Source organism: Platalea leucorodia (assembly GCF_965183815.1).
Source record: "Platalea leucorodia genome assembly, chromosome: 3".
NCBI classification, from domain to species: Eukaryota; Metazoa; Chordata; class Aves; order Pelecaniformes; family Threskiornithidae; genus Platalea; species Platalea leucorodia.
The window spans coordinates 1891060-1907303 of NC_138825.1; the positions used below are offsets into that span (position 1 = coordinate 1891060).

A 16244-nucleotide genomic window follows, 5' to 3' on the forward strand; every position below is an offset into this window, starting at 1 on the left:
GAAAATTGCCAAAAGCAGTGAACATTTTCTGCTGTGGTATAAATCAATCCTGTGGGATCTGGTGGGATTAGCACTGAACTCATTAAGAATTTTGTCTACAGCTGTATATATGTATGTGGCCCGGTGCAGGAGATTTCAAGTGATTTCTACAAAACATTAGTCAGAAGAGTAGGAGGTTAGGAATAAGAGGGGAGCAGGATTAAGCTGGATCATTTTTAATGTGTTATTTATCTGATAGTTTGCATGCGTTTAAAATTGTTAAGTACTGTAACATTTTAAAAAAGAAACCCTTTCCAGATTTTCCAGTGATTTACATGGAATGTTTACACTGAAGGCAATATTTTACAGTTAGGAATAATCTTTTTCCTAGCATGAGGAATTAATCAAGTAATTTTCAGGTTATTTCATGCAATGCTGACAGATCTTAAAGAGCCTTGCCTGTGACGTGCATTAAAAACGAGGTGTCCTTATCTGAAGCCTGCAAAGAGGGCTGACTATGACAAAGCTGTGCTTTTAAATTCAGGAGTCGGGACATTAGCTGCACAGCTTAGCCAGCTCCAAGAGACTGGAGGTCACTGCAGCGTGTCTGAATGGAATTGCCCACAGCTGAGATTTCGTACAAGAAGCAAACAAAATGACGATCATAAACCGGGCAAATGATGTTTACTGCTTGGTTGCCTAGATGCAGTCTATTTTCCTGCATTGCGTAAGCTAGCCATGAACTTGGCTTAAATTGCTCCTTCCTTGGTAGTAAGAACATGACAGATGAGCAAAAATTCTGCTGTTATTAGCAGCAGCTTCTTCCTTCCTCTGTCACATCTCTGGTACAAAACCCCCCCGGCTCTTGGAGCTCTTCTGTCCTGTCTGTCAGCGTGGCGGTGTTCCCTAGGATCTGTGTTTTCCCCTATATCGTTGAAAGAAAAAGGAAAACATAAAAGCTCTAGTGTCTGGCCGCCCGAATGTCTTTCCTCTTGATTGTTTCTCTCCAGCCGCTAAAGCGTGGATGTCTCGACTGTACAGTTCAAAGACAGAACTTGCAATACCCAAATGTTACAAGTGTCTCCAATCCTTTTTGACAGGACGTTAGCCTTGGCGATAATTGAATGGTTGTTTTCTGAGAAGACGGCCATAATGAGACTTAGAATTTGCATTAGCGTGGTTACAAAGTGCCTACGGATACCTGCGCTGGGCTGGGGGGATTGCGTGGTGGAGCACCACTGTCCTGCGGGGTGGGAGGGAGCCGAGGGAATACCTCGCCCTTTGCTTTTTCGTTAGCGCTGACGAAGCTGAGAATTGTTAGAAAACAGATTTGAACCAGTCTCCGTTTCACCTGGCGATGGTCCTTCGGCCTTCCCGCCCGCCGCCTTAGGGACGGTTTCCCATCCGCCTGTAACTTGAGGAAAGGCAGAGCGCTTTCTGCAGTGCGCTCCTTCCCCCGGGCAGCCGCTTTCCTCGCCGGTCCCGCCGCGCCGAAGCACCGCAGTAAACGTGGCCTCCTGCCCCTCGCTCCGTCCCGCCTGTGAGCGGGGTCAGCGGCGCTCAAGGAGGTGGCAGGGTGACGCTCGTGACAGCTCAGCAACGGGAAGCCTTTCCTCCGGGTCACAGACGGGGAAAACACAGCAGATTTTCTTGTTGTTAGTAGTCAGATGCACCGTCACAGGTTAATCCTGGGGTGTTGCTTTTTGTGTCTGTTTCTCGCATTCATAACTCTGCAAGTGTTAAATAAATCTGCTGGTGAATGAAATAAAGAGTGACAGCAGAAAATCCTGAGAAGAGGAGATGGGATAAATTCTGCCATTTAGTTTTCCGTGACTTCCTGCTCTTTCACAGCTCGCCTTCGAAGAGATTAAAGCTGATCTTCCCTTACGTGCTTCGAAGTCCCGGCGCTGCCTGGGCTAATTTCTCTAGGGACGCCAGAGGGAAAGCGCTTGGCGAGGCTCCGCACGTCAGAAGCTTTCTGCCTGTTGGCAGAGCGTGCCGGCAGGTTTTGTCGTGCTGCGCAGACGCCTGCGAACCTCGCGCCGTAAGATAGGCTGTGTCAGCTCGGGTGTTTGCAGAGCCGGGGAAGTGCAGCAGCCGTCGGTGCTCTTTCACCTTCCCTCGTTGCTCTCCCAGATTGACAAGGGTTTTGTCTCTGCGTTTCTCGTAGTTCATGCCTGGTTTTCCTTGCAGAGTGTTACAGTCTTCTGGGAGCTGAGAGCAGAAACAAAATTTTGTGGTATAGGCGCAAAGGACCGGGGGAAGCCTAACAGCTAGCTCTGCTGGCGTTAGCGACCGACTTAAGGTTTTCTGGATAAATAAATACTCCAAGCGTCAGTCTGAGGCACTGTTCCGGGGAATTACTGTATTATTTTTTAAATCTACTTTTGCACTGAAGATACTGACTTCCAGTGACTACAGCGGTTGCAAAAACTAGATTTTAATAGTCACCCCTTAAATGCTTTATTTGCCCTTCTGTGTTATCAGCCGGACCATAACAACATGGTGAGCGTCAGAAATGAGGGTTTTATCCCGACAGCCGCTGGCTGTGTACCACGTATCGCCTGTGTCTCGGTTCACCCCACGTTAACAGGAACGCTTCTACCTTTCCTTGGGAAGCACTTCTCAATCCTCAGCAGACTGAATGCTGTGGTTGAGTAAAAGCAAACAGTGAAAGACAAGCAGTGCAATTTGCAGAGTATAGCAGCTGTCTCCTACCCAGAAAAGCAGGAGTAAACCCACTAATTTGGGGTTATACAGTAATCCTTAATGTGGCCGTTGATTGTTAAGTAGTACAGTAGCCTGTTACAGCTGTAAACTGCATACAGAGGTCTTCATTAACATGAGCATTTTTCTCTTTAGACCTGATAGCAAGACCAGATGAGTTTCTTTGATCGCTCTGATAAACTTTCCCTTTTTGTGGAGCTTAACGGTGCCTTTATGGGACAATTTAAAAAAGGCTTGTGAACGCTAAATGCAGTTTGTTGCTCTGTATCCTGAGTAGATAGCGGAGGATCGGCGAGTCTCACCCGTGCTCTGTTACTCTTCTTGTCAGGGTGCTTCCTCGGCAGGACGGCGTGCGTCGCTGAAGTGGCGTTCTAGAAAGAAAGCTTAGATTTGTTTTGACGTATTCCGCTTGGGTAGGCGACTCTAAATGTGCAGAAAATGAATCGTTTTCAAATTCTATAAACATTCCTGTGAATGTGGGTTTTATCCACACCTAAGGGATAGGTAAAGCAGTCAGACTCATCATAGGAGGAAATTTGATGTTGGCTGCTATGATCATTTTTCCGTTCTATTTGCCCTTGGCGAATAAGCTGTCTTTTAAAGTATTGATTTTCTCTAGTGTTGATCTGGAAATTGTTCTTGGTGCCTTTATATTTGCAGAAAATCAAAATGAAATCAGTCTTGGATTTTTTATAACAGGAAAAGGAGAGTCTTAAGTACCAAAACCTTACTAGAGATTGGACAAATAAACAAATTTATTTATGTAAACCTATATAGAGAAAAGACTATGCGGAAGAGGTACAAATGTGGTGTGAATGCTACAAACCCGTCTCTATTCTTAAGACTTTTGATATGAGTAGAAATACAGCATTTCTCATTCAGCATTTCCCTGAAAAATTTCCCTTGGGACTCTGTTTAATTCTGGAGACTGCCTTTTGCATGCCGCTTCGTTAGCGTGTACTTCTGCGATGTCCTCAGGAAGTCAGTGAGGCTCCGCAGGGGTGTGGCGGTGACATTCAGGTCCCGGTCCTGAGCAGCACACTGAGTAATGTTGCAAGGGAAAAGCGGTACGAAAATACCCTATGACCAATAAGTAGGACACATGCCCCTGGTCCTCTTGCTGTTGAACTGGGTGAGACCTGTGTGTTTGATTTTGCTCATCATGGAGCTGATTCCTTTCTGCTTGAGTCATGGGTTATTTATATATTGGAGACGGATGTTTAAATTTAACTGTTAAAGAGGTGGATCCTTGACTGGCCCCTAAAAGCAGTCTCTGAATCTCACGCAACTCTTCTGTAGAGCCATCTCTTTGTCCTTGATCTGGAGGCATTTTGATACTTTGTGTTATTTCACACTACAGATGTGTTCACAAACACCTGTGTGTTTTCCTTTTCAGCTCTCACTCTGGATCAATGAAAAGATGCTTACAGCCCAGGATATGTCCTATGATGAGGCAAGGAACCTGCACAGCAAATGGCTGAAGCATCAGGCATTTATGGCAGAACTTGCATCCAACAAAGAATGGCTGGAGAAGATTGAAAAGGTAACTAAAGAAAGTCCAAAAAATACCCTCATCTTCGTCAGAGATGGGATCTGTTCCTCTGCAGAATTGGTTCTTGAGTCATCTCTCCAGCTAAGGCAAAAGGAGATTTCATTACTGTAGAATAAGTATCTGTCGCATTGTGTCTCCATCTAACCCATTTCATTCCTCATTGATGTTAAATGTTTTTTATCCAGACATTCTCACAGAATAGTCATTGGCCAAGTTGCCAGTTCTAATTTTGTCTAGTCTTTCTTATCTGTTAGGAGAAAGGCAAACCGTAGTTGTCATACCCAAAGGGTAAAAGGGGCAAATGTTGTGATTTGAGCTAATAAAGTAGAAGTGCTTCCTGGGAAGGAACTGAATGTAGGCAAATAACTGAATTTAGGCTCCCGTGCTGCTGTGCTAGTTTTCATTCATTCAGGACTATAATCAGGCTGCCCTTCCCTGTGCAAAATTAGCGCATGAGGTAAAGTACAGCCAGTTTTGTGATTAATTAAGATTCACAGCTCTGTATCAAGTTACTTTGAAGGCTTTAATATGCTGTGATCAGCTGTACTTCCCCCCATTTCTCACGTGCAGCTCTGGAGCACTAAGGAGGTTTCGTCCTTAGCTCTGGCATGGGTTTCTGTTCAGTGTAAGTTAGCTTAATTGCTCATTTCCTCTCCCGCTTTGGCACTCGGTATCCTATTAGAGGCTTTTCTGTGATCTGCAAGTAGCAATACCCTTTAACGGTGTAATTAGAAGGCTGCTCTTAGTACTGGATGTACTTTTTTAATGATGCTAATACATCCTCACCCTTTGCCTCTGAAAAATCAGATTGCAGCAAAATACCAAAGTTGTGTATCGTGCCCCAGCTGACGATCACTGTATTAATCTTCCCAGTAGTCACAGCTCTGAAATGTGCTGGGTTGTGAGTAGTGTTCACATCTGAAAGGGTTTTGTCCCTTGTCAGCACCACCCAGGTGCAGAGGTAGAAGTATAATTAGAAGTAAAGAAAATATTTCCAAAACTACTACAATCCTTGTAAAGCCAAAAAGATATCTTAAGTCCAAGTCCTCTGCTGGCGCTAGGTACAGGGTTCCTGCTTCCCAAGGAAGATTGTTCCTCTCCGATATTAGCTTAGACCCATGGTAATTGCTATAAGCCATCGACACACCCCTCTTGAGGTGCACAGCTCAGTTTTGGTGCCATAAGCTCCCTCTCCCAGCATTACGCTGGGTCTTCATGGCTTTCCCTGTGAAATGGCCCACAGAAGCTGGACACGCAGCTTCTTCAGCTGCAGCTCGCTCCTCCGCCGTCACCCAGGCGGCACGGGGCAGCCTGCTCCGCTCCTGTCCGAGCTGTGTCCCCAGGAGCTCCCACAAGGGAACGTGTGTAGTGGGGAGGAGAAGGGAGGCGTTGCTTGACCTTCCCACTGCCAGGAAACCCTCTTCCTGGCAACAGACGGACCTGGGAGCGGGTATTCTGGAAGGAATCACTGGCTGATTGGAGGTAGAAAGTGCTTGGCTGATGCTGCCAGCAGATGAGGAATCCTGAGTGCTTACTAATCAGAATAATTTAACTAACGGTCTGTGAGTGCTCCCGAGGAGGTACCATTTTCTTGCTCTTTGCTTTGCAGGAGGGAATGCAGCTCATTGCAGAGAAACCAGAGACTGAAGCTGTAGTGAAAGAAAAGCTGACAGGCCTCCATCAAATGTGGGAAGAGCTTGAATCCACTACCCAGACCAAGGCTCAGCGTCTCTTTGATGCAAACAAGGCGGAGCTTTTTACCCAGAGCTGTGCTGATTTGGATAAGTGGCTGAATGGTTTGGAGAGTCAAATTCAGTCGGACGACTACGGAAAAGATCTCACCAGCGTCAACATCCTGTTGAAGAAGCAGCAGGTAAACGGAGCGCAGGTTGCAGAGCGGGCAGACAGCAGATATCTGCACTCAGAGGAACAGACGGGGGATCCTTTCAGTTTAGAAAAGAATTTATTTGCTTTTCTTTCTTCCTGTTGTTTCATGTATCTTTAAGAAGAACCAGAAATACACCCAGAAACAAATCAGCTGTCTATTTATTGATACAATCTCTACCTTACACTGCTTTCTTTCCCCACATGAATATCTCTATTCCGTCTCCTGCTGTAGTCCCCCAGTCACCAGGCATTCCCTCTCTTTACATGGCTGCCTGCTTGCGATTCAAACTCCGCCAAAGCTGGCCAGTCCCTGATTCCCTGCTGCAAAGGCAGCAAGGACAGCAGGGAGCAATGAAGCTCTTGTGTGCAATTAGCTGTGCTGCAGAGTTGTTGAGGGTGACTTGTGAACGACCGATAGAAGCGATTCAGCTCTGTCATTGGCCAAATTCACCATTTGCACAAGCAGGCATAGCTGAGGGATATCAGCAGGTGGCCACCGTTGTGAATCTGTGTTTCAAGCCCTGTTCCTTGCAATATGAATGCTACAATAATTATCAATGTGGCAAAACCTTACTAACCAGCATCTATTCTTCCTTCTTATGAAGCTATATGACATAGCCTCGTCATATCAACTGCTTTTAACCCTGGTTTTCAGGACCTTTTTGCTCTGTTTCTGTTTAGATGCTAGAGAACCAAATGGATGTTCGGAAGAAGGAGATAGAGGAGCTGCAAAGCCAGGCGAGGGCTTTAAGTCAAGAGGGGAAGAGTACAGATGAAGTCGATGGCAAACGCCTTACTGTAGAAAAGAAATTTTTGGAGTTGCTGGAACCTTTGAATGAAAGAAAGGCAAACCTGCTGGCCTCCAAAGAGATCCACCAGTTCAACCGGGATGTGGAGGATGAAATTGTGAGTATGAAAGAAATCCTGTTCCCCAGACAACAGGAAAATGTCGCACCTATTGCAGCGCTATCACAGGCAGAAACCTTTCGATCGTGTCTCTCAGTAGCATGTTTGAGTAATGCTGCTTTTCGCATCTGGTGTGCACCAGCCTCTCTCTGCTGCTCTAACTGTCTCTGGAGTCACTTGAAAAATCATATATGCTGCTCTTCTCTTATTTCAGTTGTGGGTTGGCGAGAGGATGCCTATAGCTACATCTACTGATCATGGACACAACCTCCAGACTGTGCAGCTACTAATAAAGAAAAATCAGGTAAGTAGGTGCTGTTAGAGCTCCATGCCTGTTATTTCTCCTTAGTGCTGACTAATTCAGGAAGGAAAGGCTAGGGGTAGAATGATGGGTGCTTCAGTGGTGATGTGACCAGCGGGCGGTGGCACGTTCAGGGAGGGCGCAGTCCCAGTTTGTCCCCGTGAGCTGGTGGCATGTGCTTTGCTGCCCCTCTAGAGTTAAGACCCCTGACTGGCATGTCTTTTTTTATTTGGTGCGGTGTCTCATCAGTCTGCTTTTCTCCCGTGTAGACCCTTCAGAAAGAAATCCAGGGACATCAGCCTCGTATCGATGACATTTTTGAGAGGAGTCAAAACATTATCACAGAGAGTAGCCCTAATGCTGAAGCAATTCAGCAGAGGCTTGCAGACTTGCAGCAGCTGTGGAACCTCCTAATCGAGGAGACAGAGAAACGCCACAAGCGCCTAGAGGAGTCTCACAGAGCGCAGCAGTATTACTTTGATGCTGCCGAGGCTGAGGCCTGGATGAGTGAGCAGGAGCTCTACATGATGTCAGAAGAGAAAGCCAAGGTGAGCAGCTCCACAGTGACACTAGTTTGGTTTTAATTGCTTAGCTAGAGGGGGGCAGGTGACATAATTGAATATCGCTAACGTAATGGTAACATAAACAAATTAAATTCCCTTGTGAAACCTCAAGTGATCATCTCTCCTATCTGTTATGACATCTCTCATAGTGTGGAGGATAGGCCTTGCTGTACTGAGTCAGTGAAGCATCCTCAGGCTGTCGATGGCAACTGTGTGCCTGCCTTTGCTGTAAGGCCAGAGTTACCAATACAGTCAAGTTTTCTACTAGTTTTGAATCACTGGGGACAGCAGGATGCACCTGCCCCTGAAACAGGCCTGATGGTCACTCAGTTGATGCCATTAGTCGTCAGCTTTTACTCCCAGCGAAATGAATTTGGAACAGACTCAGGCCGTACCAAAGAGTAGGCGAACTTCTGTTTTTCAAGGAGGTGTTAGAGTGCTGTATCTTATTTGTTATTTGCATAAATACACTGCATTCGCTGCCCTGATAAAATAAAACTCAGTTTTGTATCAGTATAACATATTCCACGAGTGTTCAGTCTTCAGTTAAAAAGGATTTGTTTTCTTTTTTGTGTCTAAACAATGCAAATAAAAAGGAACATAAATGTGAATAGTATGTCACACAAAATATATTAACAAAAAGGCTTATTGACAATACCAGTTGACACTGAGAGTTGGGGATTGTTTTTCTTAATCATAACAATGCATAGAAAGTTTTGATCAGAATTTCTCCAGGCACTTTGGTGGAGAATCCTCTGGCATGGGCTCCGTAGGATTTCTTTTCTTTGACCCAGGCTGTCATTGAAAAGCCTGGCAAGTGACGTGCCTAAAACTGTTCCATTTTTGTGAGCCCTGCACAATCACCAGTGTTGTATAAACGCACAAAGAGCTTCACAGAAGAGGAAATTCAACGTGCTCGATGCACAGCTGATGTAATTCTGTTCTGCGTCCCAGAGGGGCTGTTGCATTCACTCTTGCACTTGTTATTTTGCTTTCTGTGGGTACCATTTGCTGAGAACTCAACCATTAATATACCACTGTCAGAACAACTTGTCTTCAAGCTGTACTTGGGAGCAGTTCTTTGTAAACCTTTCTGGCTACCACTTGTTGCTCGCACACCAATTTGAACTGCTGTGTGGTGTCTTTCTCTGGAGTGGGGTCTTGACTGTCATCGTCTGTCACCATTACAGGATGAACAGAGTGCGGTGTCCATGCTGAAGAAGCACCAGATTTTGGAACAAGCTGTAGAAGACTATGCTGAAACTGTGCACCAGCTTTCAAAGACCAGCAGAACTTTGGTGGCAGATAATCACCCAGAAAGGTATTAACTGCCATTTTTGATTGGATTATGCGTTCTTTTAGTAGTTCAGTCACTTCATTGGGTTGTTCTGACACACAAAGGCTACAGCAAAGAGTAAGTAGCTCAGAAGAGCGTACAGAGGAAAAGGAGTTCAGCCTCACTCAGTTCAAGATGCGTTATGGACCACCCTGACTTGGCCAGAGACGGGGTCCTGAACAGGGTCAGTATGCGTGGCTGCTGATTTCTGGATAGTACTGGACACCTTCAATAAATGCCTTTATACAGGCTGGTGGTGTCAGGTCTGCCAGCACTGCTGAACCTTACGGAGGTATAGCAGTCCTGAGAGAAAAGGGTCCACATGCACTCTTTCAGCCAGCTTTTATGTCCAGCCCATAGGGTCACAGTCATTTATCCTTCTGTCTATAGGGCAGTGCTCCCCGAGATCTGCCTCCTCTCTTTGAGATTCCAGTAGAATCAGAGACTGGAATCTGGTGCTTTAAACATGGGCACATTAATGTCTTGGTTTTGGTAAATTTATCTCGACTTTCATAAATGACTTTCCCTGTGGGAGAATTCAGGAAGCTTAAGAACTGTTTTGCTGTAAGAGCTGCAGCTAAGCAAACGGAATTCTCCGTTGGCTTTGACTGCAAGGCTGAGTTGACTATGAGGCTGATGTATTTAACTGCTCTGCCTTCGCAGATGGGAAGATAGGACTATCTTAGGAAAGACACTCTCTGCCTCTGGTGGGAGATTGTTATTTAACTCAAAAGCACTCTCTTGTGGTCATGATAATTCCTGATGAGAGTGGATTTCCTGGCCAAGCTGACTGAGTACTGGAATAACATAATCAACTTTACAAGGCAGAGGGAAGGCAATTTGACAGGGCTATATGGCTCACACAAAATACAGGCAAAAGATACAGCAAGTAGAACTATTAATCACTTTTGGAAATGCTGAGCTTTAGGGAGGAAGAAGCCCATGAGTACTTCTGAACTTCGAAGCAGAATTTAAATGAAAATGAAATGCTACTTGCCTCAGCAGCTCAGATCCTGCATGTAATTTTGGGAGAAGACTCTGGTGTGATCTGTGGTCAAACAAATGGAGAGCTTGGTTCCCAGCATCACTCTCTAAAGCCGGGGGCGTTATACGTACAGGGCAGAGAAGTTTTCCAGCTCGTGCAGTCAACTGTGCCAGCAGAGGATTGGTCCAGTGTGTCCGAGTCGAATCCATGCATGCAGCAGACATGTGTTCTGTGGATTCAGTAGCCCAAGAGTGATTTTTATTCCTTGTAGGTTTTTTTTTTTTCCATTTACCTTTATTTTTTGTAAAACATGATGAGGACTCAGTGCTGTCTGTTTTTTTCAGTGAGCGTATCAGCATGCGCCAGTCCAAAGTGGATAAGCTGTATGCAGGCCTGAAGGATCTAGCTGAAGAGAGACGAGGCAAGCTGGATGAGAGACACAGGCTGTTCCAGCTTAACCGCGAGGTGGATGACCTGGAGCAGTGGATTGCTGAAAGGGAGGTGGTGGCAGGATCCCACGAGCTGGGACAGGATTACGAACACGTAACGGTAAGTTCTTTGGATGTGGCTGCAGGTTGACCTTCCTTTTCTGGAAGCTGCAGACAGTAGATGGTTAATGTTTGCTCAGATCAGTTTGTAATTACAGCGCTGCATGAGTCTGTTTCTCTGCGTTTCAGATGCTACAGGAGCGATTCCGAGAATTTGCCCGAGACACTGGAAACATTGGACAGGAGCGTGTCGATACTGTTAACCACATGGCAGACGAGCTCATCAACTCTGGACATTCAGACGCTGCGACAATTGCGGAGTGGAAGGACGGACTCAACGAGGCCTGGGCTGATCTCCTGGAGCTCATTGACACGAGAACACAAATTCTAGCAGCCTCTTACGAACTGCACAAATTTTACCATGATGCCAAGGAGATCTTAGGGCGTATTCAAGACAAACATAAGAAACTGCCTGAAGAGCTTGGTAGAGACCAAAACACAGTGGAAACACTACAGAGAATGCACACAACATTTGAGCATGATATCCAGGCACTCGGCACCCAGGTGTGTAGCAAGCGAACGGCGCTGTCTGTGGGTATGGGAGCCTGAGCTGCAGAGTTCTGCCGCTGCTCTTGGCCCCTCCGTGGCTGGGAGACAGTGCTGCCAGCTGCTTTCCAAGCGTATTTCTGTGGGAATAACTTCACCTGCGTCATTCTCTTATCTGTCTTTCTGCTTCTCTGTCGTTGCATTAGGTTAATTAGCTTATCTAAAATAGAAATCCGTAAGTACATAGATTTCTGAATATGTAGGTAATTGTTGAACGTTATTCCATTTCCCGTCCTCGGTTGAAGAAGAAATCATAAAGGCAGAGAACTTCTGTATTGATTTAAAGTAAAGCAAAAAGCTGCAATGTCTCCTGGCAGTCTCAGCCTGGATGGAGAGGCACAAGGGTAACATGCTTTAGCTCCTCAGAGGACCTTTCTCTGATTGCCTCAAGCAGCAGCACCAGCAGTACGCTGGGTGGCTGAGACGGTTGGAAAATAGCTTTCATTTGAAGAAAAGAAGGTTCGTTTGACTTAACGTATTGTCTCTTTAGTCAGTTTCTGAAAGACATTGAACAGATACTAAGTCTGTAAAGAATTTTTGATACACCAGAGGTAATGTGAAATACAGGTTTCAGATTTTTCTGTCCTTAACGTTGTTTTTGGGGGTTATATTAATTGTGCTGGAAACCACCTTAGATTTGCCTGCTCCTTATGCTGCGTTCACCTTGGTGAACGCAAGACACGACTGTCCTGTCCCATGGAAGAATCAGTATTTCAAAGGATACTTGGAGGACAGGGGCAAATCTGAAGGGATGTGTAAGCCTGCTGTTTGCCAGAAAGCCCCAACCAAACCCTCCTCTGCTAGGCACTTTTTATTTCTCCTTTCTGAGAGGCAAAGGAGGTCTGTAGAGATACACAGAGGCTTTCTGACTTGGGTATGAATCTGGGCATTCTGACTTAAATACTGCTTTTTATGATGCTTCCTCACAGCAGTCTGAAGAGATTTAAAGTACATAGTCCAGGCTAAGATTTTTAAAAGCAGCCAAACTTGATCTAATTCCCAATCTTTTGAAGCCAAGGTATGTTAAATAGGAGGAGGCAGCCATTCATAAAGCACACAGGGGATTCTAAACCAAAAAACAATGTTCAGCTGCCAAAATGAACATTTTGGAAGAGAACAAGTTGCTTAAGGAATGGAGGAATTATGACAGACTGCATTTATCCCAGTAGGTCGGAAAAGATAGCTTTTATGGCCAAGCTGCCTGCCAGTTCTTGATTATGTTGCAATTTACGTAGTTGTTTACACTAGAATAAAGGGGGATATAGCAACCATTTGATTTTCCAAGAAAAAAGCTGTAGATTTTGTCCATAAAATGGGAGACATTCACAAAACACCAATCCCAGTCTCTCAAAAAGCTAATTATAATCAAGGCCTAAATGAAGGAATATGTAATCATAGCACAGAGCTGTGGTGAAAGCACTTAGGATAGCTTTCGGGTGAAACAGCTGGAACGCCGAGGTGGATCATTACGACAGTGGCCTGATCTCTGTGAGCACTGTTTAATTTGGTGCTCAAACTTTTTTTAAAAATAAAAGATAAAATTATTAGAAAAGAGCTAATAGAATGATTCCTGGCTTGAAAATATATGAAACAGTCAAGAAATAGCGTTTGATGTCCCGAGACAGTGTTTGAAAGGAAAAGAAATTTCTGATAGTAGATCTTTGAATTTCCAGATTTTCTTCTGTTTGAAGGCATTGTCTGCATTTTTGAAAAAAACTCTGTCATTAAAATACATTTTTCATACTCGGACAGAGTAGAGCTTTTGATAGGAGTTCCTGACTGGCACTGGAAATTTGACGATGAAAATGGTCCCCGTTTGCCGTAACGTTTAGCAGTCACTTTGTATTGGCACCCAGTTTTACAGGAGGTTTAGGCTGTGACAAATCTTTGTTAATCTGGGGGGCCCTTGACCCAACAGTCTTCTCTAAGAAATATTCTCAGAGGGATATACCGACTTAATAACAGAGCAACCCTTTCTAGTATCAACCAACCAAATGTGTTTGCAATGACTTTAGAAAGCCATTCGAACGATGAATAGCAGCTAAAATTTCCCCATGTTTGTGACTCAAATTATCCAAATGCTGATGCATTTCTCTCTTATAAACACACACCAGGTGAGGCAGCTGCAGGAGGATGCCGCACGCCTTCAGGCTGCCTATGCTGGAGACAAAGCTGATGACATCCAGAAGAGGGAAAACGAGGTCCTGGAAGCATGGAAGGCGCTGCTGGATGCCTGCGAGGGCCGCAGGGTTAGGCTGGTGGACACAGGAGACAAATTCCGTTTCTTCAGCATGGTCCGTGATCTCATGCTTTGGATGGAAGATGTTATCCGACAAATAGAAGCCCAAGAAAAGCCAAGGTAATGTGAGGTATCTCTTCCCAGTCGGAAGATAAGGCTGCAGGTCAGCTGAGGAAAAGACTCTGTATCACTGAGCCAGAAATTCAGACAGAAGCTGTCAAAATCTGGTGGTGGTGTAGCAGCTTGCTTTTGTGTATTGCTGCCCGCCAGAGGCCGGGGGCTACTGAAGTAATGCAAGGTCAAATTGTGTTCAAAGAGATCAAGTCCCACGTGTGCATTTATTTGATTTCTGGTTCAGACCAGAACGGTGCCATTCCTAAGGAAAGGCTGCTAGCAATCTTGCTTCCTGAACTACAAAGACGATTTAGGAATTGATATTGTTATTGTACAGTTCTGGGTTAGTTTACTTGTTTGAAAATGTAACAGCTGTTAAATCTGGAATACATGTTTCTGAACCATGGATCGATCATTTTAGGGATGTTTCGTCTGTTGAACTACTAATGAACAATCACCAGGGTATCAAAGCAGAAATCGATGCCCGAAACGACAGCTTTACTACCTGCATTGAGCTCGGCAAATCTCTTCTGGCGAGAAAACACTATGCATCAGAGGAGGTACTGTGCTTGCTGAATGTGTAACAGCCACAGTGCAGCTGGCCTGTGGATTTCGTTTCCGCTGGCTAAACTTGCGTTGTGTAATCTGCAGATTAATAAGCTGCCTATTTATAATGACGTGCATTATTTCAGGGACTGTTCCACTTATTGGCTACTGTGAAATGAGCATGTATTTTCACTCTGTGAATTCATGTCGGGTAGCAGAGATGGCACCTAAATTTAAAGTATCATTTTCAGCCTAGGAAATGCAAAGAAGCTGTTGTATTCCGTTCTGCAGAGAGCGTGCTCTGGGATGGCTGTGTTTGTTAAGGTGACTTCTTTGAGCAAGAGCAGAGACAACCGTGAGACAGCCTGAATTTTGTACAGGGGAACCGGAATGCTGTGAAGAGGCCTGCTAGGGGAAGGAGCAGGAAAAAGTTTGTCTCATAGGGACTAAATCCAGGGCATATTAAGAGAAAAATGTATCCAACTGCTTAAGGCCTTGATTTATTTTCTGATTTGTCTAGGCCAGAGGATAGAGGCTTAATCTGCATTTCTTCCTGTCCCCCTTCAGTGGAGAGAGGGTAGCCAAATTTAAGATACTGCCCGCTCAGGGAAGGTGATATTTTCTGCGTCTGCATTACACACAAGGGCTGTGGAGTATCCTCGGAGAAATGTTTGCTCAGGAACTGGGAAGTTTTGCTAGCCAGTATTCACCCTGAGAATAGCACCGGGCTTACGCTGGCACGCCAGTGGTGTTAGCGCAGGCAGCTGCAGGCTTTCCGTAACAATCACGGGCAGCGCGTCTTGCGTTATTTGCTAGAAAAAGGGCAGAAGATGTAACACATGGTTGCACTATTTAGATTTGTTTGTCCGTTATACTCTTTTTATCAAATCATCTTGCTGCTGTAGTTGTAACAGATACTGTATGCTTATGCAAATGTGATATTTTAATACAAATGTCATATTTATTTATACTTTGAAGCGAAAAACAGCTGTCGTGTTCACGTTTAAGTCACTTTCTGACGGTCTAGCGCAATGTATCCTGTCCGTAAAAGCCCGTGCCTTTTGCTGGTGGTAACAGCTTACGCGGTACGGTGGGGCGAGCCTGGGGCTTGTGTAACACTCCTGCGTTCTCCTCTCCAATCCAGATCAAGGAAAAGCTGCTGCAGCTGACAGAAAAGAGAAAAGAAATGATTGACAAATGGGAAGACAGATGGGAGTGGCTGAGACTGAGTAAGGATGTCCTTGGACTTCTTTTGGGCAGGGCCATATCTAACTCACTCTTCGCTGTGTCTTTCTGAGCGTTGAAAAAACCTGCAGCTCCTTACTCTTCTATTAGCAGCGCTTGAAAGTGTGTTTGTGCTGTAACAACTGTAAGATTCACACCTGTTGATTGTAATTTCAGTATTGAAAATAACAGAGATTTTGAAACCAAGAAACCTGCACCACAGGTCTTACTCTAGATGATCAAATTTGGAGCTAGGTGAAACAAATCTAGAGTATTTTGCAGGTGTCACCTTCCAACTGTGTTTCTACAAAGGATGCACTATTGGAAAAACGGGGGAAGTAAAGCCCTGCTACCTTACGCATGTAACGTGCCTGCGTTAGCTGAGAGGCTAGAATATCGATGAGCAGTTTACTGACAAAAAGTGTGCTTTTAAACATTGCAGCGTTTTGCAAGTTTTACACCAGCAAAAACCCCCCAGTTCTGATACTCTCTGACAAGGTCCATACATCAGATACGGACTGAAGCCTTTGCAGCAGACAGTTGTCCAGGATCTCAAAACGTGTAGTGCAGCGTAGTCATTTTGTGGGGTTCTGGGCTGCTGTCCATACTTTCTTCATTGTTTCTGAGCCTCAGCAGGCTTTAAGAGATGCAGTAGCATGGGGGATTGTCCCCCAGTTTGGATGTTTGCACCATACTATCCATCAAAGCTGCTTGATCCCAGTCCCAAAAGCTCTGGAAGTTTTTTTTTTCAGCTGTGAAGACGGAAGGAAGGAAACCTGGAACTGTAGCGC

General features: G+C 45.0%; 1 protein-coding gene across 4 annotated transcripts in view; it reads left to right on the forward strand.

Moving 5' to 3' along the window:
- SPTBN1 (spectrin beta, non-erythrocytic 1) overlaps positions 1 to 16244 on the forward strand; it is a 135228-nt gene that overhangs the window by 105511 nt on the left and 13473 nt on the right. For all 4 annotated transcript variants that reach the window (XM_082305707.1, XM_082305708.1, XM_082305709.1 and 1 more), the window contains 11 exons: positions 4103 to 4249; positions 5868 to 6131; positions 6827 to 7051; positions 7266 to 7355; positions 7622 to 7900; positions 9106 to 9236; positions 10581 to 10785; positions 10914 to 11288; positions 13445 to 13689; positions 14105 to 14243; positions 15374 to 15458. In XM_082305707.1, coding sequence (XP_082161833.1) covers positions 4103 to 4249; positions 5868 to 6131; positions 6827 to 7051; positions 7266 to 7355; positions 7622 to 7900; positions 9106 to 9236; positions 10581 to 10785; positions 10914 to 11288; positions 13445 to 13689; positions 14105 to 14243; positions 15374 to 15458 — 2185 coding nt within the window. The remainder of the gene's footprint in view (positions 1 to 4102; positions 4250 to 5867; positions 6132 to 6826; positions 7052 to 7265; positions 7356 to 7621; positions 7901 to 9105; positions 9237 to 10580; positions 10786 to 10913; positions 11289 to 13444; positions 13690 to 14104; positions 14244 to 15373; positions 15459 to 16244) is intronic.